At 40.9% G+C, this 23,622-nt stretch overlaps 1 protein-coding gene across 4 annotated transcripts in view; it reads right to left on the reverse strand.

Annotated features, from left to right (window-relative positions):
• The window catches only part of ptk2bb (protein tyrosine kinase 2 beta, b), a 35,801-nt gene extending 12,603 nt beyond the window's left edge, over positions 1-23,198 (reverse strand). For 3 of the 4 annotated variants that reach the window (XM_033648824.2, XM_033648822.2, XM_033648825.2), the window contains exons 1-18: positions 23,065-23,198; positions 10,918-11,147; positions 10,343-10,521; positions 9,040-9,127; positions 8,612-8,691; positions 8,431-8,493; positions 8,160-8,214; positions 7,757-7,897; positions 7,564-7,638; positions 4,526-4,627; positions 4,246-4,363; positions 4,022-4,061; positions 3,755-3,786; positions 3,575-3,619; positions 3,386-3,483; positions 1,815-1,896; positions 1,633-1,733; positions 734-849 (exon numbers count right to left, since the gene is read on the reverse strand). In XM_033648824.2, coding sequence (XP_033504715.1) covers positions 734-849; positions 1,633-1,733; positions 1,815-1,896; positions 3,386-3,483; positions 3,575-3,619; positions 3,755-3,786; positions 4,022-4,061; positions 4,246-4,363; positions 4,526-4,627; positions 7,564-7,638; positions 7,757-7,897; positions 8,160-8,214; positions 8,431-8,493; positions 8,612-8,691; positions 9,040-9,127; positions 10,343-10,521; positions 10,918-11,109 — 1,607 coding nt within the window. In that variant the 5' untranslated portion in view covers positions 11,110-11,147; positions 23,065-23,198. Of the gene's footprint in view, positions 1-733; positions 850-1,632; positions 1,734-1,814; positions 1,897-3,385; positions 3,484-3,574; positions 3,620-3,754; positions 3,787-4,021; positions 4,062-4,245; positions 4,364-4,525; positions 4,628-7,563; positions 7,639-7,756; positions 7,898-8,159; positions 8,215-8,430; positions 8,494-8,611; positions 8,692-9,039; positions 9,128-10,342; positions 10,522-10,917; positions 11,148-13,812; positions 13,943-23,064 lie in introns of those variants that run through there. The other variant, XM_033648823.2, reaches the window with a different exon arrangement.
• Between the last annotated feature and the right edge of the window lie 424 nt (positions 23,199-23,622).

Genomic DNA, 23,622 nt, shown 5'->3' on the forward strand with positions numbered 1-23,622 from the left:
CTCTAAACATGAGACCTTGGTTTGATGCATAACGTTTAAGGGGAACTGATAGCTAAGTTAACTATGGTTTACATCAATTTACAGAAGATTTATCAGTTGATTGGAAAAATTAAGATCATTATTTGATCATTTTTAAGCCAGGATAAGAAATTGAACAGCCCAATCTCCAAAAAACTGGTGGTATTATATGTTTCAGCAAAAACAGATATGATACATTTGTACTTTTTATCATATCAACGCTTCTGAAGTAGAATAGAATAAATCTTTATTGTCAACCTGGGGTGGAAATTTGATTTCGGCTCACCAAACACGAAAGAAGCTCACGTGGGAGTCCATAACTGTATTTATGCTGTATTTATCCATCAAAGTATTTAAAAATGTCCACAGTTTCAACATGTTGGCCATTGTTTGAAACCAGCTCTGAGATCTTGTTACGTGCAAATAATCAGCTCTTTAGCCCCCAGACTCCATTTAAAAAAACAGAAATTTTAGCATGTACAGAGTTAGCATATTTTCACATCCAACTGGGTGAATTAAGGTTTTATTTTAACCAAACCAGAGTTGATGATTGTTGGAACAGAGGAAAGACAGAACCGAAGTTTTCAGAAACGTACAATGCCAACTTTTTTTCTGGCACTTGGGCTAAATCTAACTGTAGATACACAAGACATGAAGACAACAGCTATATCTTCATTTCTGGGTAACAACACAAAAAATAAAAGGAATCTCTCACCTGTGTACCATGTTGACTCCTTCGAGGTAGACAAGAGCTTTGCAGATCTGCAGGCTGAACAGCACCAGAGTTGTGTTCGTCAGCTTGTTCTGGTTCTGAGTTAGGTAGTTGCCGAGCTGTAACGTCAACATTTCAGTAAGACAGGATTTCACCTAAAGCAACTCTTACCTTTCTTGCATTTCACACAGCTCCACCTCCCTCCAAAGACCCAACCTCCTCCTCCTGCAACTCCACCTCCCTCCAAAGGCCTACTCCCCCCTCCTCCATTACGTCCTCATTACGTCTATGATAGATGTAGGTGCTGGCAAGGTAACGTTAGATACATGGAAGAGGAGAGCAAGTGTAACGTCACAACCAAGACAGTCAAACGCAACCCCAGAGTTTTAAAACTCAACTGGAGTCAGTGATGACTGATGAGTTGTAGAATAAGGTTACAGTGCCAACGTAAGATAGTAGCGTTAATGTCACTAGTAAATGGATGTTACGCGAGTGGTTACGTCAGTCGGAGGCCTCCACGTGGGGAAGACAGACAGGACGCTCGGACAATAATCGCATCGGTCCGAATGCAATGATTGGTCAGAGTTTTCTTAGAACCATATGAGAATGGTACAATTATGAGTTTTTATCTCTGGTGGAATTCACTTACATTTTAGTGTGCCATCAGCTTATTAATAGCATTTTAACCTAAACAAAGAAAAGCATAAAATTTCCAGAAAGGTAAGTGTCGCTTTAATCGACATCTGCACTCACACACACAGTCTCTGTCTTTCTTTCATACTATGATGCATGTATGTGGCAGCAGGGAAATCAGACCATTCTAGAACTGAGCAAGATTTCAGTTCAGTTACACAGTATGACTGGATTAAAACTGAAACAAGGAAATTAAGACTAGCACCAACCTCTCCATACTGATAAAGCTCCATGACGATCCACACGGGATCGTCCTCGATGATTCCGATCAGTTTGACAATGTGCTGATGATCAAGGTTCTTCATAATCACTGGCAAACACAGAGTTCAAAAATATTAATTTATTGTTAAAACAGTTATTTAACTGTTTTCTACACATTTTTTTAAATTACCTGCTTCACTCATGAACTTCTCCATCACATCAGGTGAACAGTCTTTGCAGGTCTTCACTGCCACATTGATCCTCTCACCACTCTGTTAATAATAATGACAATAACTCCCAGTCCTACTACACGTATACACACAAATGTATCCACTGATTTTTCAGATGTTTCTGTCACCATTTAAGTCTACGGGAAGTCTTTTTGGGCCCAATGGCATTACCTGACAGACTCGGGAGTTGTAGTTTATAGTAGTTTGGCAACTACCAAAATTGGCTTCAAAGCCCGACGCACTTCCTGGGGGCCTGGTGGCAACCTCCAGGGCTACAAAATGAAGCCAGTGCGGAAGTGCAAAAAAGTTGAGCATAGCGTTAGTTTAGGCAGGACATGCTCAAGCTCAGCTCACATCCCAGCTACATCTGCTGATCTCAAACAGCCCAATCAAATGATGGAGCAGCTGACTGATGGAAGGGAGTCAGCTGATAGATCACATGATTCCTCTCTATACAACCAAATGGCGAATCTCATTCAAGGCGCCCCATTTAAACTGCTCTGGCCTGCCGACTGTTGCTGCTTCCTCTGCAAGCTGCTTTGCAACCTGCCTCCACCCCAGCTCCTCCTTTTCATGTTGTGTCTGACTTATCAATGTCATTTCTGTTTGTCATTGATGTTGCTCTGTTCTGTTCCTGGGGGGTCTTTGCTGCTGCTCTCCCTGCCTTAGGCTTTCCATGTAGGCGCATGGAAGGGCAGGGAGGTGTGCTCTCTCCACCACAGAACAGAGCCATACTGCCAAATACAATACTGCAAATGAAAATAAAGTTTTCTTTGACTAAAGTGGTCCTAACTGAACTACATTTATTTGAATGGCCATTTGAGGCTGGCTCCAAAAGCAGGTCAATCCGCACAGGCCCCCAGCAGAAATAAACGTGTTTACAGCCTGATACAAAAAACTATTTTGGTCTCTACAGTCAATATCCCCCTTCATGACAACTGTACAGGGGGTGAATTTTTAATGTAATTAATGACAACGTTGCTTAGATAACAACGATGGCGTAGCCCCAGAATTACAAAGTATGGGCATAGCTTTTGCTACTTGAGTGTGTTTTCAGTTCATGAAAGTTAACTGTGATGTTTTGGATGGACATTTGTTTATAGCACGTACATTCTTGTTCAATGTTTGGTTGATCTAATAGACCTTTTTAGGAGTTGGATATTCAGTTTTTCTGGTAAATACATTTTGTTTTAATGGTTTTAAGCCTGTTTTGTTGCTTGCAAAAATTAGCATTAGCATTATCACAGTTAACCATAGCTGTAAATACACCAAGCTAGCAGGTAATGTGAGGGTTACCTCCACCGTCTCGTCCAAATATTGTCACTTTTGGCTCCAAAAATCGAAGATGGCAACAGCAAATATGCCATATTTAAGCTTCAACAGAAACAATTGTGACTCCTGGCAGCATAGATATTTAATCAATTTATACTTCTCCAGCAAGCTTCCTACCTTTATAATCTATAGGCAGTTAATAAATAATCCTGTGTTTGCTGTTAGTATTAATATACTTCAATTAGGAAGATACACTTACATCTTTTTTGTAGACTCCATCATAGACTTCCCCGAAAAAACCCTCACCAAGGATTCGGCCGAGAACAATGTCACTCCGGTCAATCCCGTACTTGACAACTACACAACACGGTTTGCGTTTATGAAATTTCAAAGCAAGTTCACACAGTTATTATTCTGCAAAAGACATGAATACAAACTTTCAACGGACCTGATGTCGGCCTTTCATCGAGAATCTCACAATAGATGTCTGACCCTGAAAATACAAAAGAGAGATCAATATACTTTCACTTGTTTTTGTGAGATAATTACAGAAAGGTTTGGCTTTGAAGATGCTGTGTATTGTACTATACATGGAGGTGATGTAGAACAATGAAAAGTGTCAGCTCACCCATACTGTGTCTGACCGAGCCGCTGTTTCTGCTGCTCCAGAGAGAGGACAGAATGAGAGAAAGCCCGGCTCATAAATTTCCAACTTATGGCTCCTCAGAGCGCTGACAGAATGATTCGATAATACAGCCTTTCTCATCAATAACTCTAACTTTTCATTTCATATTACAACCAAAGGGTATTAGTACAGCTTGGACTCTGCAGCTACGCCGAGGATTAGAGAGGGCCCAAATCATTCAGGGTTGTAAAACCGCCGACATGTACTCACTTTGTAGGAAGCTCAGGTAGAGCGCTCCGTGCACTGGCATCTAGGACAGAAATAAGTCATGATAATTACAGTTAAGCTTAATACATTAATACATTTTAAAAGTCTTCCGTGCAGCCTTTAAGGCCTCCAACTACGCTCCACACTTAAAAACAATGTCTTTGTTGTAAGCTTTTACCATGGTGATGTTAAGAAAGTAATAGGAAAAGTGGCTGAGCTGTACACACCTTTATTTGGCCGGTAGATAACACTATCCTCTGTGTCATTTTCCAGGCGACAGTAGCCATCAATAAGGTCCATCATGTTCTCTGCCATAGACATCGTGGCCACATTGATTGATAGACGCTATCAGAAAGAAGAAAAAAGGGCATGAAGCACATGTACTGGGTCAAATTTCCTGTGCATACACTCTCTATAGTAAACTCTCTTGCTTATTTTAACTTTTCTGATTCTTAACACTGTAAAAAGTAATACTGCGTCATAGGTAGATAGTGTTGTGGTACTTACTTGTCTGGCCCCCTCTATGCTGAAGTCTATGAGTGCCTTGCTGTCGCTCCGAGATAAGCATTTTATTTTCTTGATCTGTTTGAAGTCGGCTAGAAAAACAGGCTGAGAAACAAAAAACTAAAAATTAAAAAATAGGTATGTAATTAATTGAGCTAAGCTGGAGCTGATTACAATTGATAAGCTGTGTGAGATATTAAAGGATGTAGCAAAAGACCAGTTTCTTTGCATAATCTGTCCAGCAGGAATTATTTCATACAGCTTTCACAATAAGAATTCAAATGGTATTTTCCGAAATATATAGGAATACTTTAAAGATGGATACAGTAAATTCAAACAGAATATGAATTTTGGGAAATATGCTTAATTGCTTTCTCGCTGAAATTAATACCCCTCATGATTGTGTGGTAAATATCAGTTAGCAACCAGGATGGTGCAGGAACGAGTCCTAAAACTCAGAAATAAGTTAGCATTTTAGCACTCCTGGTTCCCTCGCCTTGAAGTCGTTTTTTGAATGGGTTTTTGGTTAGATGCCTGTGGATAACACAAGCTTAAGAAACTTTGATGTTTTGTTCTACAATATGAAATACATCATTTAAAAGCCCACTCGTGAATTTTGAAGATTTGATGTGTCTTAAAAAGGTGATTGCTAACAAGTGGCTAAATGATATTACAGAATGAACACAGCTTTACAGCCTTGTTGTGGTGGTGACGCTAATCTTTCTACTTCTGGTGATTGGGTTTACGCTCTTAAATTAATAAAAGCAGTGCTCCTTTGTGAAGATGACCTTATTGAACAAAACCTGTAAGTATCATAAACGTTTGTTTGCCACAGAGCTTATTTTCTGTAATACTTCAAAATCCAATAGAAAATCCCATAGGCTTTTTAACGAGGGAACCAGTGCAATGCTAACTTCCGTATTGGCCTACAAAAAAAGGTCATCACTGCAGCACTCTATTGACCCTTCCTAAGCCCTGCCCCTTTTCGCTCTGTGCTCCAGTAACCAGTGTTGCCAACTTAGCGACTTTGTCGCTATATTTAGCGACTTTTCAGACCCCTCTAGCGACTCTTTTTCAAAAAAGTGACTAGCGACAAATCTAGCGACTTTTTCTGATGTTATTGAAGACTTCTGGAGACTCTGTTGTGAGAGCACATATCATTCTTATTCTTCTCAACGAGCAGCGGATGCTGCCGTGGGCTCCTCTCTCGCCCCAAAGCACTCACAGACGGCCCAGTCCTCCCTCCCAGCTGCAGTCAGAGCAGGAGATGTTAACCCCTCCACGTCCAGACTGCCAGTGAATAGCGCATGTGCGGAACCGCCGCTGGCTGATCCCGACCTGGCTTACAGTCAGGGCGGGATGTAAATGTTAAATTTTCTTTGTCTAATATAAATCACTGAAAGAAGGTTCATTTGTAGTTCTAAACATATTCAGGGTGTTTTTTACTCATTTTTTGTCTCTCCCACGATGTTATTCCTCTCTCCTACAGCAGCCATTACAATTACATGCATATGGACAATTATGCAAATTAGGCGATGATGTCATTTAGCGACTTCTAGCGACTTTTAGGACAGCCAATAGCTACTTTTCTTACTGAGGAGTTGGCAACAGTGCCAGTAACAGTTGAACTAAGCTAAGCTAAGTAACTGACAGAACCTCAGTCAGCTTTCCCCTTTCCCGTTTTATTTTACTATGTGCTAGGCTCGTCTATGCTGAAAAGAAAACCCAGTTTTGAAAATTGAAAGACTGCTGTCACAATCTTTATGCATTGTGTTGTATAGTCACATCTTAAGTTAGGTTAGCTAATGTTAGCAAAACACTAGCCAACTGGCCAGCTAACGTATAGCTACATTAAGAGGAGTTAGCCTAATGTTTGGTTTGCTTTCTCTTTATTTTCTTGGTAACGTTAAAGACGTTTGGAAAGGACTGACAGGTTGGTTGCTGACATATTTTTGAGATGAGTTAGCGTTAGCCAGAAAAGACCAAGGCTTATGTTGCTTTGTCTATGTTGTTTCTGGAAGGCTACGTCCTGCCCCAAAGTAACTTTTGGTGTTATTTATCTGCATATAGCTACACAACATCTAGCATTCCATCGTTAACATATTCTTCCATCACATACTGTAGTCCTGCTGTCGGCTTCTTGAAGCTATATTGCCTCTAATAGATACTGGGGCACCCGTCTACACTGAACCGGCATTGCCACGTTTATTTCCGTCAAGCTTGTCAGACCTAGTAACAGTAACTAAGTTGGGGAGGGACTTATGCTGCGTTCACACTATAAGCGACATGGTAACAGCGTTACTAGCTACATTTTCACCGAGTCACTGTGGAAGTGTTTCTCAGGTGCTCTTTACCATACCTATATCGTCACAGGCTTGTGTGTGTCTGCTACTTGCCACAGATCACCTCGAATGAACGTCATCTTAAGTCTGTATTTAGACATAAAATATCTATGGTTATGATCAGTGTCTGGACGCTATTTTAACATCACATTTAGCTACCCCATTGCATCCCCGTATGCACTGCAACATACTTAAAGCTAGCATAATGTCAGCTAACTAAGCTAAATAACACAGTACCACAGCTAAAAACAAACTATATGACTGGCGCCTCACTGGGCCACTGGAGAAAAAAGTTTCGTTAGTATTGCATCATGCCTGTCAGCAGTGACAAGTGTCGGGCGTCAGTTTGTAACGTTATGTCACCAGCTTACATTGAAAATGAATTGCAGCATTAGGGTCAGTCTTTTAGTGAGCTATAGGGGTGCTGCTGAATGAATTTTGTTTCCTTTTGAAAGAGCTAAGTGAGCTGTTTCTAGTTTTGCTGCTGGCTTTGGCTTCTTGGACACGAGTGCTATCAATCTTATCATCTAACTTTCAGCAGCCAATAAGTGCATTTCCCAAAATGGCCAAATATTCCTTTCACAAAAATCCAGGAAATTGGCTAGATAGATTAGATAGATAACACAACAGCGTACTAAATTGATGAAAGGTCAAATCCAGGTCAAAGGTTAAAGCTATCAACATCTTCATCCTGCTTACCGCTGAATCCTTCTGTGTGCGTTGGCGAATGCCCCTCCCACCGACGACCAGCTCCACTGCTAGACTCCAACCTTGCTGTTCACAAGTGCGAGTGGTTAAATGTTTAAAATATTAATATGAATATGAGCAGATTACGTTTAAAGCTCCCGGCAATTGTAACAATGGCTATCATTGGATTAAGGAGGCTGCTCACCACAAGTTCACATGGGAAAACCTCTTCATCGTAACTGGAGAACTCTTTGAAGGTCTCAAAGAACTTGATCATGCAGTCATCCTCCTTGAGTGTTGCGTACTGTTGAAATGTTTGCTGGATCAACTTCCGTAGCTGCCTTGACTGGATCACAAGCAGGGAAGTTTAAATTATTATTTTATGTTCACTCTGATTAAGGTACCACCCAGTAGTAAATTAGGAAAATTAATTTGGGGTTTTCTAGTCATTAGAGGGAAACTTTGGCGATTTTCAACCAGGTCTGTCTCACCACTGTGGGAGGAGTGTGTGCAGATGAATGGTTTGCCATGGTCTGTTTGACACAGACCTGGTTGAAAATCGTCTAAGTATCCCTTTAAGAATCGAAACCACTGTTAGGATGGTTTACCTTCATGCTGTTAATAAGCTCTTGAGGAAAGAAGAGGTCCAGGCCCACTTCTTTTCTTCATTTGTGAAGGAAAATTTAGAAGAAAACAAAAACATAGGAATTAAAACAGTAAAATAAAATATTGCTACCAGATTGAAACATCATCTTCTGAATGTCATCTTTCAATAAACTACAGAAATGGAGGTCAAATCGCTTCAAGCTATTTACAACATTATCCAGCAATGAGTGAAGTTATGAGTAGTTACAAGATTAATGGAAACTAAAAACTTACTCTAGCAGCTCAAAGTTGGACTTCTTCTCAAGACCTTTAGCATTCATGTCTTTGTAGAACCTCCTGTGATAAGAGAGTAAAAACATCTCAGCAACTAAAACTTTCTATAAAATGCACTCAATAAAACAAATGAAATGAAAAGTTTTAGAACATAAAGAATAAGAGGACTGCAGTGATTCACCTGATCTCCAAACACCCGAGCTGCAGCGCCATCCCTTCACTGACCTTAGAGGCATGATGCTGCATGTAATCACTACGCACCTGTCATTCAGTGAAACAGAGAAATCAGATGTATAATATTTTGTGGCCTGTGCAGTTCATGGATTGGGGGCTTGTTACCGCCGTTAAAGGTACTGAAGATTTCACATTTGTATTTGTAGATTTGTACAAAAACAATAAGTCCCACCTCCAGAAAATCAAATCATATCAACACAAAATCAGTCAAGGAAAATATCATTACAGCACTGGACACACTGACAGCTGCTTTCTTATGCTGTGTGAAAACAACACCTCTTATTGCCAAATATCCATTGGAAAAAAAAATCTAATACTACACCAGCCAGAAAGCGAAAAAAAACAACAACCGCAAAATACACTGTAGCTTGTTACCTGTTGGTAAAAATACACTAAAGTTGATCTGTCATCTTTGAATTTTTCCAAGAAGTTGACAGGAACGTATCTGATGCGGAGGTCATACCTGCATTCAAAAAGAAAACAGATACATCATGCATCATTACCAAATGCCAAGATTTGATATCAAAACACTGCAGATGTCTGCCAGCAGATAACATTCAAACATAGGGCTGGGCAATAAAATGACTATGTACAATATAACAACACCAACACCATTTACAATCATATAGGGTCAAGTTGCGTTACATAACACATACCAGTGTGCATCTCTCATCTCTCACACTTTTTTAGAGCCGTAGCTTGACGTGCAATCCCCTAGAAATGTAACCACACATCGCAGCGATGCAGACCCCCTGTCTGTTTTTGTAAGCTGGAACGATTTCCTTCAGTGGAAACGAAGCTTTTATTTACTTTAATTTCACAGATAAGAAACAATAAATTGTGAAGACAATAAAGCCTCCACAAGATAACATTTTAAGTCTTGTGTGTGATTTATCCTGGCTTCATATGAGCAGAAGAATTCTCCGCTATTTGCTAGGCTGATTTAGACAATGTAAAATGCCATAGGCTTGTGCTAATACCGTTAGCATGTTATGTTTGTTTGGAAAACGTGTTTAGTATAAGACAATTATTTTGTCGGTGATCCTGTGAGCTGTAATGGAGACAAATTTTGTACCGTTACCTTTGTTAAATGTTGCTGTTGTCCCTGGCTTCATATGAGTAGAGGAAAAATTCGCTAGCCACTAGGCTAATTTATACAATGTAAAATGACATAGACTTGTACTAAAAACATTAGCATGTTGTATTTGTGGGGACAATGTGTCCAGCAAAACACAAGTGCTTTGTCTGTAAATGCTGCAAGTTATAGTGAAGCCAATTTGTGTATTTGTGTTTGAAAGTGTCTCTATTAAGCCATGTTTAATGTGTGTTTTAGGTGTGTTTTGAATCAACTAAAATTTACAGCACTTCTGCTGACAACTAGTGTTTTAGAGGTATAACTGTTGTGCAGCTGCATATTTTCAAACGGGAATAAAATTCCTGTCTCTGCATTTTACTTTGATCACAGTCTATTTTTATAAAAGTGCGTGTGATATCTCAAATGTGGCTTTGACTTGCAACTTAAAACATGAAGCTCATTTCGTACAAAATACAGAGCGTGTATTGCCAGTCAGCCTGTAAATACCGAGATATGAATTTTTCTCTATATCGCCCAGCCCTATTCAGACAATCACTCTACAAGATCGAATCAGATACAAACAACCTGCTAATCAATCTATACCTCCACTCAGCTTCCACATGATGGCTCTCGTAGCGTTGCTCCACCTCCCCAATGGTCATATCTGGATGCAGCCAGTGTATTTCGTCTGACTTCAGGTGCTTCAGCAGGAGACTGTAGCATCCTGCATGTGTGATATTCGGTCCCAATCGACCACTGTTCAGAATCGAACGAATGATGGCCTGAAAGAGACAGAATATGCCAATCAAAAAACTAATAATAATAATAATACTCTGAAATGTATTGCACATTGTGGTTGACACTTATTTCATCTTTACATATAAGGGCCAACAATTAGCTGTAAGAGAAATAAGGAGAGAAAGCTTTTATTTTGCCTGTTGCTACAAAGAGTGTAAGATTATTTGTGCGCTGATAAAAGATTTATAACTTCCCTGCACGTTAAGAAGGCCAAACAAAACTGATTTCTGGCTCAAATACAACGCACCACCTTCAACCTTGACAGCTCCTCTTCACTATGTTATCAAGCTATATCAGATAAACACCATTTCCCTCTTACTCAAAGTCTTCTGACACATCCCCTCCCATTCTCATATTTGGATTTTTTGGATCACTCTCACCCTAATTTGCCAGGCGCTGTCACATTTAACCAGCTTGAAGTTCTTGCCCAAGGAGTTGTTGGTGCAGAAGCACACTTTGAGGATCTTGACGGGCCCTCCATCCCCAGTTGAATCAGGTGTGGAGTCTGTGCTGCTAGGTCTTGGACTGGACGCCTTCCAGGCCAGGGTGTCCCCGGACATCACCTCATACATTCTCACAGTTGGATGGGCACCATCATATCCACATCATCCTTTTGACAGACAAAGGAAAAATACTTTAAGATTTAGAAACAAAAAAGAAGAAAGCCTGCTAAAGGTGCAAGCCAAGAACAATGTAGTGACAATGAGTACACACTGTTCTGTGACTTGCTTCATCATAGTGCTGTAGTCATGCGGTGCTTCATTCATGCTGTGATCTTGTGCCATGTGGTGCCTATGACTCACATCATTAGATTCTGAGATCCACCGATTACATTCCTCCCTAACCGTGATTTCAAGTGAGGGCCTGTGTGATTCACACAGCAAGATTGGGACAGTGTGGAGACTTGTATTTATCATCTACATCAACGAAGAAAACTCCTTAATATTCCCTCCATGGTAAACATAACTTAGATTTTATTACAAACGCATATACGTTGAAAAAAATTACCAATCTACAGTCTGAGAGTGAATACACAAATTTTGCAAACTGGAACATCTAAATCTGTCCGAAACCACACAGTGATGACTAACTGACCTGTGTAGTAACCTTTTTGCTGTAGGCTGTTATGCACCTTGATTCATCCTGCAAGAATCTGAAGTGGAAAAATTCAAATGTAGCACGGAAGCAGCTCTTTTGTCCATTTTACAGGAATAATTTGGAATTTTGGGAAGTACTCTTACTTGCCTTCCATGATTTAAATAGGATTGACACCACTCTCATGTATGTAAGTTCAATATTAAGCTCGAACCAGAAGATGTTAGCTTAGCTTAGCACATAGACTGGAAGTGGAGGGAAATACCTAGCCTGACAACGATATCAGCTCACCAGCACCAGATGTGGTAGTAGGTGGATTTTGTTACCTTCAGACAGAGCCAGGCTAGCTGTTTCCCTGTGTTTCCTGTGTCTTTGTACTAAGCTAAGCTAGCCAGCTGCTAGCTCCACCTATACATTACATATTTACCATAAAGACATGAGAGTGGTATCAATCTTCTCATCTAACTCTTGGCAGAAAGCAGATTAGGAATATTTCCCAAAATGTCAAACTAATCCTTGAAGCAGGCTTCCACACCTTTTTGAGCATGAAGTTCAAGGACTTTCCTGAACCAAATTCTTCAAATTTAGAGATTAACCACAGCATTGTGTGAGACACACAGTGTGTCTCAAATCGCATACTTCTATACTAAACACTATTATCAACTACTATCAACTATCAACACTACTATTTTGAAGTACGTTCACACTGCATGGTACCGTAAAATGCACTATACTACTGGTGCATTAAAATGGTCCAAAAGTTGGTTGTGAAATGATGGACACTTGATGGACGGTCGCCATCTTACAAACTTCTCAACTTTTGACATGGCAGCTGGGAGCCTTTGCACGTACTTGCACGTTGCAAGTACCAATACTGTTGTCAGTCAAGACTAAAGTCAATGGCCAACTGGCATGTACGAAATACCTCTCCATAGCCGCAGGCGGCAGTAGTCTGTATTCATCATTCAAAAAGGGAAACCAGAAGACCCACAGCAAGGATTCAAGACACTAGTTAGCCAGTTAGCACACTAACAACACAACCCGACGCTGAGAGAACAAAGGATATTTACCGACATTAGTCAATAGTAATACAAACAATCACGAAGTGTTTGCTAAAAAATAATCTTCCCTAATATGACCAAAAAAAAAGATCTCGTGCCCTCCTGGCTCTAGCTTTTTGTTTACTTTCCTCACTTCCTTGCTTTTATGCATTGAGTTGAACTGCCAATCAGAGGGATTTCTCTCACCAATGAGTCCGATGCAGTTTCAACATGTTGAATCGGCCAAAAAACAGCTGGCAAGGGTCAAGTAATGTCAACGGTGCGGGACATACCACAATAACAAGGGCAACTGATGCTCACTGATGGTCAACCATCGTCTTGGTGTGTCAGGGCATTTACAGTAATGGCAGACAATATCAAAAGAATGATCATTTCTATTCTTGCACAAAATATATATAAATTAATGCACTTTCCATGACGCTATTTTCAAAAACTTTAAATGCCTTGGCTCAGAGTAGTAGGTGGCACCATGTATGGTAGCCTCGGCCACTTGCAGGACTCTGTATGTGAATGGGTGATTGTGACATGTAGTGTAAAAGCACTTTGAGTGGTCGGAGGACTAGAAAAGCACTATACAAGTGCAGTCCATTTACCTTGATTTTTATGTCAATTTCACAAACTTTCAGCAATTATAAGGACTCATGGGAACCCTGTTTAAGACATGAACACCTGACAAAAACACATTCAAGCAAAAGGAGATCCTGCTTCAACCACTTAGCGTTAAATAAACATGGTGACGGTTACTGAAGATCATAAAAAGTTCAGCCCTCAGCCACAATCACAGTCACATCTACACACCTGTAAAAGGTCAACTAAAATCTTTTCACTGAGTGAAAAAGCTGAACGCCAGCTGCACTCACTTTGATTGAACTGTCAGGCTACATCTGACATTGAGAGGGGCAGCGACTCATGCATCAAGTACAAAAATCTGAAAATACTCTCTCATCTTAGAGCAGCCAAACACAAGTCTGACTCTCCACTCCTCACATTAATACTCTGCCCTGCCAATCAAACATCTGAGAGCATGTTGACTCAGCAAACACGGTAAGAGCAAGCTAAATACTTTAAAACAACCCTGACAACATACCCAGCTGCGAGGCATGTCTGCCGGTCACCCACCTCACAACATTGTCCGTCAGAAAACGGTTGTAACTTGTTTTCTCATAAACGAAGCTCCACGCTGTGAGTCTGCTGCGAGGGAGCTGAGCTGTGTTAGTTTCTGCAGGGCCTTCCGCCGCTGTTGGACAGGGTTGTGTTTTGTTAGCCTGAGGCCATGAATTCCCCAGCAGGGCTGTGTGGGTGTGTTTGTGTGTAACTGTGTGTGTGTGTGTGTGTGTGTGTGTGTGTAGTGAGAAAGGGAAAGAGGGAGAAGATGAGAGCGCAGCATGGCCGGCATGTTGCACCATCACCTGGGTGTGGGAGGCCTGACAGGAGGGGAGTGAGGAGGCACAGGGTGAAGTTTAAGATTACTTAAGATAAAGAAAAAAAAACATCCCTGGTTTGAAGAATGAGGGGCTGTGGATACACAAATACATTCCTTGGCTCATGTGGAAGAAACAATGAGTCAACCCAGCGACATATATAAGTTACAGATTGCTGCGAATGCTCTGACAGAATTGCGAAAATCTGCCGTGCCAAAATATTTGTCAGCTGTGGAACAAAACAAGGAAAGAAATATGTAAAAAAAGACAAAAATCTGATGATGACTGACACCATAAATAGCTCTGGTTGTGGTGAAATGTTTTTTATGTTGCTGTTGAATTCCTGTGACCTTCAGTCTAGTTCAGGTAACAACTGCGTGAGACTTGATTTTTGTTTAGTTTTAATTCTTCACACTTAAACACTAAAACCAAGAACAATGGGGTATAGAGAAAATCTGTTTAGAGACATCATGTATTGAAAGATAAGTTTCCTTTTGAGCCAACATCCTCATCTATACATTTATTAGATTACTATTAATTGGAGATATCACAGATTTCACACAAATAAACTTAAAAAAATGACTAGAAAAACATATTGCTGAGTAAAATGTTTGTAAATGTACATCTTTTTTAATCATTTGAGACATTCCTCTTTCACTTTGCTCTAAGTAGGAGTATGTAGCTTGATAAATGTCTTCTTGCAACCCAGTCACCAGAAAAGTTGTTGGCATTGTACGATTCTGCAAACCACAGATACCGGTGATTTATTATGTAGTGGACACGTTCAAACTTTTTGTTTCAACAACACTGTGGTTGGTAGAAAAGATTTCCGCACACTTTCTTCACTTCAAAGTGAATCACTACATAGATAGATAAGTATGTGGAAATCTTTTCTACCAGTTTGGACTTTTTTTTTTTTTTTTTAAATTTTCCACTCTGTTGTCACATACACACAGGCCCAAAATACACACACATTCACAAACAGGACCAATACATGCATTAAATGGAGAGATGTCAGAGCAAGGGGGCTGCTTTGGACAGGCGCCCCGAGCAGTTGGGGGTCTGGTGCCTTGATCAAGGGCACCTCAGCAGTGCCCAGGAGGCGATCTAGCATCTCTCCAGCTACCAGTCCACGCTCCATACTTGGTCCATATGGGGACTTGTACCGGCAACCCTACAGTTCCCAACCCAAGTCCCCATTGACTGAACTACTGCCGACTTATTGAAGTTTCCGGATCCTTGCCAAGACTACGCTGGGTGGAGCAGTGGTTGGCACAGGCCCCAGGGCCTCCACTAGGGTTTGGTGTTGGTGTTGTGTTATGTTCTTTTGTTTCAGAGTGCTGGTGGCTTGATTGGTCGTGGTGATTGGAGGCAGCTGGCCACTGTCTCCAGCCCTTTAAAACCCGCCCTCCTGGGAACTTGGTGCTTCCTTCTTTTTCCCCCTGGCACCATGCTGCGTTGATTACATTTACTTGAGTTTTTGTATAGTTTAGTTTGCATTATAATACTTGGTTATATTGTTTATTCTTGAATTTTTGTTAAAATAAATTATTTATTTTTATGTAACTCCCCATGTGTTTCCTTATTTGTGATGGTCTTAGAGCCGGACCATAACATCCTGCATCAACAACACTGTGGTTAACATGTGGTTAGGTTTAGGCACAAAAAGTATTTGTGTATGGTTTGGATAAAGATCGTGTTTTGGCTTAAAATACCTGGTTTTGGAGGCACAAATCCAGCAGGAAACACAGTGGTCTCTATAAAAAGCCACCACTTTTCATGCCATTATCCTGGCAGGAAACGCAGCAATGTCTTGGTAAGAAACAACCATTTTTTGCACCACTGTCCCCACCGAAGGGTCGCTACAAAATACCCACACTTGGAGCCTAAAAAGCCACTGGAAACACAGCAGTGACTCCCTGAAACACAACCGGTTTTGTTTGTTGGTCTCAAACGGTCTGCAGTGGTCTGCAGCTTGGCAGGCGTCTCACCACAATGACACACCATGCACCATTCCCTCCACCTCCTGATGACAAAGTCATCTTATGTAACATTCATGGTTTGTAGAAACGTATAATACCAACAGTTTCTTCTGGTGACTGGGCTACTTATTGCTCATGCTCTTTTAGTAAGTGTATTTGTAGAAGTTTAATAAATAAAAGCTTTCCATCAAATGCCTAGTCAGACTCACAGTCTTGAATACTTATTTTTTAATCAGATAATCATGGATTTAATTCATAATTTTGCCAAGGCCCAGGGCTCTTCTGTAATGTGGACATTTAATTTCATCTAGTGGGAAGTCACAACAGTGACCTCATGAAACAATATGAACTCATATTTATACTGTAATGCTGCAGAACAATAGTCTTACAGTGACTGTAAAGGGGACCTATAATGCTCATTTTCAGGTTCATACAGTACTTTTATTTTGGGTTTCTACTAGAACATATTTACATGCTTCGGTGTTCAAAAATCTTTTTTCTTTCCTCATACTGTCTGTGCTGGAACACCTGGCTGAAATGCTTTTTAGCGCCTGTCATTTTAAGCCCCTCTACTGATGCAGAACAACCACTGCTCCACCCAGCTTGGTCTTGGCAAGGTGCTGGAAACATCAATAATAAAAAGATTTAGCATGTTGCTACATGTAGCAGTGTATGTAATGTAAACACTTGCAGTAGCGTACCTGACACAGATGCCCATAAAAAGTAATCTGTCATGAGCTGACATCATCACAAAAGTAGAAAATATATTGGAAACAGAATACATTTTGAAAATTGTACTGCATTTAAATGGAGTCGTGTTTACCGTGTTAATGAGAAGAGTCCATATGAACGCCCCCCTTTTGGTGGTATTCATGACCTCCTAAGAAGCTCTGAGTTCAGGAGCTCATGTTCACGACTTCCCATGACGTAAACATGAGCTCATGAGTTCCATAAGAGCACATTTAGCCATATTTAATATGAACATACGACATGAGCAGTTTTGCATATATGACAAAATAAGAAAAGCTTACAGGTCCTCCTGTCAAACTAAGCACTGTAAACAAATATTACCAGCTAAGTGATAAAAGCCCCAAATTAAAATCACTGACGGCCATGAAGTCCTTTCTTCTCCATGTTCCTAACAACTCTGGTTTTTAAGTGAACAAAAGCGACACTTTCCAGGCACACAGTGTTGTTGCCTCCTTCACACACTGTCATGCTGGCACTTGAGTTGTTATGGTAACAACTGTTCCCGAGGGAGATTTTTATCACAAACTGAGACCAAGGTGGAGTGAACTGACTCTTTGAACGCTCAGTCACAACAAACACTGCAGCGGGAATACTCAGTACCCAAACATTTGTCAAGATTAGGAGTACGTCCTGAGCATTTACTGCTGCCAGTAAATCTCCGTGTTCTGTTAGAAATGTTCAGTATCCAGGAGGTGAGTGACAGGGACTGATTCAGGGTGACGGATTGTGACAAATGAGAGTGGAATTCCACAGCAGCCGGTGAAGAAGCTGCAAACGTACGTAGACAAGGCTGCACTGGAGACAAAGAGGACACTGCTGATGTATCAACCGATATTAGCTTACAGATGATAAATCAGATTAGTGCATATGTCTAAAGCTCAGGGTGTGGGTGTGGTTTCAATTTATAACACATGAAAAGGGGATTGGGTTCCCTTACCCAGGCCAATTTGAGCAACAAACACTTCATTTCCTGCCTCCTGGTGAAGTTTTCTGCACCAATTTTTGCCTTTTCTGCATCAATTTATGATGTAAATGTATTTAATGTAATTGGGGGAGACAAGTACACATGATTTAAATATTGAGGGGGACATGCTAGTGAAGATTCTCAGTCATCCAGGTCATGATAATCATAAGTGCTATATTGTAGGCAACAGGACTTGCTTGAGTTTCTTGAAAAAACGAGTCACCTCTCATCCAAGAGGCTTCTTTAGTTCTAACAGACTGCTGCGGAGTCGCAGACTTTGGCAGTGTGTTGGTGTGAACCCTTTACAGAGTCGTTGGGGTGAGCCCGCTCTCACTCCGAAGGCGCCGAAATCCGGCGCTTAGGCAGTGACTTGCGGCGTCAGAAACCAACACAAAAAGGTTGTTTGCTGTTTTACTTTAACAGCACCCGGCAGCATCAGGGGGAAACGCGGCGGGACAAGGACGAAGGTTCAGGCTGCGAAAGTTCGAGTGAGGCAGGCGGGAAGGAAGGGTGGTGGATGGGTCCAACAAACACCAACTTTCACCTGAGAGAGCAGTGTTTGCGTTCACAAGATTCTTAAGCCAAACCCTGTTCTTTTTTCCTAAACCAAACCACTTCCTTTTGTTGCCTAAACCCAATCATGTGTGTTTGTTGTTGAAGGGAAAAACAGTCAATTCGCAGTGTTCTACCGATGTAGTGCTTTTATTTTGAAAGAGTCTGTATGTTACTTTAAATTTCCTGTGAAAACAGAAGTGTATTTTAAAAGAAGACAATGCATGTAACAGGCAGAACTTGACACGGTGTCCCAGAACGTCAAAAACCAATGCACCCAGGGTACCTTGCATGTCGTATGTAGATGTGGAAAGTCCATGACTGAATGTCAATATGTGACAAGGTCGGAGTAAGAATGTGTTGTTGGGATCACATGTAAGCTCTCAGGGTTCACCCCCCCCAGAGTTTAAAGCCTGCGACTCCACACTGAAGAAGCCTCTTGGATGAGAGGTGAAACGTCTTCAAGAAACCCAAGCAAGCCCAGTTGCCTACGATATAGCACTTAAGATTATTGAGGGGGACCTGTCCACTGCATACCTCCCGAATTCTACAGCTATGTCTGGAGTTGCAACAATTCATTGATTGTTAGTCAATCAAAAGAAAAAGAATCTGCCACTATTTTTATTGTTAATTAATTGTTTGTTATTTTTAAGAAGAAATGCCAAACTTTCCATAGATGTGTAGTGAGGATTTGATTTTCTCTGTTTTATCGCAATGTAAACTGAGCAAACTGATTCACTGTGACAGACGGCTAACAACAATCACTTCTGTGTAGACAACTGGAGAATTGGTTTGACTTGCAGAGATTCCTGAAATAAGCAAACTTATTTCTGTCGTCATTTTTAGCCGTAGCTGCTGTGCCTTTTTATGTACCATGTTGCTTTGTTAGTGCCCAATCTATCAAACTGGAGCTACAAGATGTACTGCTGAGGATGGCGGCCTCTTTAAAAATGTGTATGCTTTATCTGAAATATTTTCCCTGCTTTACCATACACACTAACCAACTGAGGCAGCCGTAGATCAGCAACTCCATGGTCCTCAAAGCAAAATTACTGTTTTTGTTATTGGTGTCTGGAGGCTTTGAGATAACAACTTCAGTTCTCCACCCAAAAGGGCTGTCTGACAGTGCAATAAAGCAGTCAAAATATTCTAAATATAGCGTAGACTTTAACTGATTGTTTTTTTTACTTTTACGTGGTTTAAAACTAAAGAACTGAACAGCGCTTGCTCAGCTCTGTTTCATTATTTGTACCTGGCGTGTGGGTTATTGTCAACGGACACTGCGATTTAGTCTATATCTTTAGGTGTTGGACTTTTGGTCATATATGACAAGAGATTTAAAAGATGTCACCTTGGATTTTTGAGATAGTGTAACGTACATTTCTAGCTGTGACCTGCATTTCTATTACTCGCCCTGCCGGCAGGTTGTTTGGTCGGTTTCCCCACCCTTTGGCTGCCACAGGAAGCCTGCCTAGAAGGCTGAGATTTTGCTTGGAGGTTAATTGCGTGTTTGTGTTTGTGTTCGTGCCAATTGGCTGGGGAGGTGTGGGAGCAATGGGAGTGGCCTATTGCAAAAAGGTGCATAATTTCCAAATGGATTCACAGACTTGCCCAAGATTATGTGGAAAGATTGTTCATGAGCCAGAAGATGAAGCTGATTAACTGTTCATGCCAAACGGCAAAACGGGGGAAACGAGTGGATGCGCAGCCCAGTCGCCAAAAGAAAACGTTGGCATTGTACATTTCTGGAACCCACAATATGTTACATTTGCACATTACATATCATATCAATGTTTCTACAGTGACAAAGTATATGAGCTGACTGTCGTCTGGAGGTGGAATGGATGATGTGTCATCGAGGCGAGACGCCTGCAGCTGATCGAGATCAACAAACAACAAAACTGGTTGTGTTTCAGTGAGTCACTGCTGAGTTTCCATCGGCTTTTTAGGCACCAAACGTGACTGTTCTGTAGTGACCCATCACTGTTTTGCCAGATGGGAGTGCCACCAAAAAGTGGTTGTTTTTTACTGAGACATCACTGCATCTCCTGCCAGGATTGTGCCCCAACACTGGGTATTTTACGCCAAAGCATGATGTTTTCCAAACCATAACCAAGTGGTTCTTGTGCCTAAACCTAACCAAACATTAACCACAATGTATCAACATATCTGAAACATAATAAATGTAATGTCTCCTGCTGCTGCTGCCATCATTAGTCATTAGTCATACTTCTACTGTTATTATACACATATGACTATTGTCACACATGTATACTGTCAGATATTAATACATACTTTCAACATATTGTACCACAGTAGCCAGAACTATAACTATAATATTATTACTTTCATTAATGTTGTTGTAAGCTACTGTCATTACCTGCATCTCTCTCTCTCTCTCTCTCTCTCTCTCTCTCTCTCTGTCTCATTGTGTCATATGGATTACTGTTAATTTATTATGCTGATCTGTTCTGTACGACATCTATTGCACGTCTGTCCGTCCTGGAAGAGGGATCCCTCCTCAGTTGCTCTTCCTGAGGTTTCTACCGTTTTTTTTTCCCCATTAAAGGGGTTTTTTTTTGGGGAGTTTTTCCTTATCCGCTGTGAGGGTCTTAAGGACAGAGGGATGTCGTATGCTGTAAAGCCCTGTGAGGCAAATTGTGATTTGTGATATTGGGCTTTATAAATAAAATTGAATTGAATTGAATTGAATTAATGTATCCGTGGTTTGGAAAAACGTACAGTGCCAACATTTTTTCTGGTGACTGGGTTGGGATGCATGCACGAACATGGTCGCAGCTCTTACAAATTTGTGCTTGTTTCACAATTTCCTGTCATTTTAAAGACAAAACAATTACGCAAGAAAACAATCAAACAAGGTTTGAGTAAATTAGAGACAGTTTCCCCATAACATAGTTTGTCCACCAGAGAACATTAACAAGTTGTAGAGATGCACAATAATATCGGCATGTCATATGATGTGGGGTCTACGGCGTCAGATATAACTACCGTGACTGGCACTAGTAATGTAGGAGCTATGCCCAGCTACATGAGATGTTTACCCGGCCTGACCTAGCTGACGCACTTTTCACGGTTGATGCCACAGCTTCCTTGGTTGTGTTGAGTTCAGACAATTAACTGCAAGTTCCACTTGCCAAACAATCAGCGTGTTTATTCATACCACCAAACACAGGTCAAATTTCTTTCTGTTTCATCCAAACCAAATTCACGGCACATTGCACAGTGTCCCGCGCCACAAACCTTTTGCTCCAACGGCAACAATGCTGTTCCCACCTTTACACACGAACACTCCAAATATCAACACAGTGCCACCCAGTGTACATGCAGAGTAAGTACAACCAATGTCTGCTGAGTGAATAACGTATTTGGCTCTTACATATGACTTACAGTACACTGAAAGGTATTTCATGTCTCCAACTGCTGGTGGGCCATCACGATAAGAATATTACTACAGAGCAGACTGGATGATCATTAGGCGGGGAAAAAGTGGATATATTGGTATCGGCTATCGGTCAAATGAGTTGTTATTTGTTATTGTTATATATCGGGATATCGGATATCGGCAAAAAGTTAAATATTGTGCATCCCTAACAGGTTGACTTTTCAACACGAAATGTCGCACTCAGTAGGTATGTATCTGATTCACAATCTCTTTGTGTCTCTATCTCTGCTAGATTTTCCTCATTACCCAGCCACAAAGAAACAATGGTAATCAATTGACTGGCTTGTTAATTTTGAAATTCACTAGCCACTGTGGCCAGTGGCCAAAAAGTTAATTTCCAGCCCTGGTTCCCACACAGCTTCAACCTTCAACTGTCTCTCTGAGTAAACTGCACGGTGGTGAAATGGAAGATAGAGAATCTGTCATGACATGCACAGCTGACTGTATTAAAACCCATTCCTTCAAGAAGTGTCATCAGATGGTTCTTGACAGCATTATAGGAAAACTCCTAGAAATCACATCACACACTACGACCTAGTGTCTTTTTATCAGACTGTATTTTCCTGTCAAAGGTTATGTGAAAAAATGTTTTTTATACTAATACATAGACTGGAAATCTGAGCATTGTTGACGAATCACTGAATCAAACAGTGTGAACTTCTTTTCTTACAAAGAGAAAGTGAGCGCAGGAGTTATCTTTTCCCTGTACGGTGCTTGTCAACACAGGCAGGTATTCAGACAGGCCTGCTCTCTGCACAGTGCTGAGCTGCCGAGGGTCTGCATACTGCTCTGCCATGACCCCAGGCACTGGAATGTGGCTGGCTGCTTCTTCACCTGCACAGACTTGCTTTGATAATGAACAAAGTTCTCTCTCTCTGGAGGAAAATGGCAGCTTGTACTTCACACTGTGCCATTATGATCAAGATCATCGCCTTAAAAAAATACAATTATTCAAGTTACAAAGCCAAGATTCACATTCTGCATGATCCCAACAGGAGTCAAAGTCTTTTTTAAAGGAAAAAACATGTTGTTTATAACCAGATAACAAAATAATCAGAACTTTTAAGCTCATGTAAAGCTTTAAATGCAGCTCTACTTGGGTATTTCCTTAACCTCTATAAATGTGGGCCTGTTGCCAGCACTTGTATTAGTTGTATTGACTTTTTCAGCTCACCTCAGCTAAAGTTTGAAACCCCTCTGCTGACATGAACATAAGTATTTACTAATCTTGTGTCTTACCTGATTCTGGGTTAATTCCTCTCAGGATAAAAGCTTGACAGATTGTTATTCCTCACGGAGAGTCCAGGCCTGACAGCTCGTCTCTGACTGTTAGTGGAGCAGGAGGTGGCAAGTAGCCACTCCCTCACCTTTGCAACTGTGCGGTAAGGTGGGCTCACTTCCTCATTTCACCAGACGCATTTTCTGGGAGTATGGCGGATCGGCTCCTGTTTGTCACGCAAATGTTTCCAAAGTAAATGTGTGTGTGTTTCTTGTCTTGCAAATGATTTTTGCAGTGTTGTGGTAAATTCTAAAACTTTGAGATTTGGAAAACACTCCAAATACGTCGTAAAACTAAGTTTATTTAATAAGAAATGACGACTTGAATATACAGAGTGGCTACTTTTTTAACTGTAGTCCTGGCTTGAAAGAATAAGACACTTTGTGCGTATTTAATCTAAGTTTGGGACTTTCATCCACACTTTACCTTTTACAAGTTGTCCTCTATTTCCAGTCGTCTTCACTGAACTGATTTTGGCGTCATGGTGATGTAATGATATCGTCTGTCCAGCGGATGGC

Source organism: Epinephelus lanceolatus, chromosome 13 (genome assembly GCF_041903045.1).
Source record: "Epinephelus lanceolatus isolate andai-2023 chromosome 13, ASM4190304v1, whole genome shotgun sequence".
Classification (NCBI taxonomy): Eukaryota; Metazoa; Chordata; class Actinopteri; order Perciformes; family Serranidae; genus Epinephelus; species Epinephelus lanceolatus.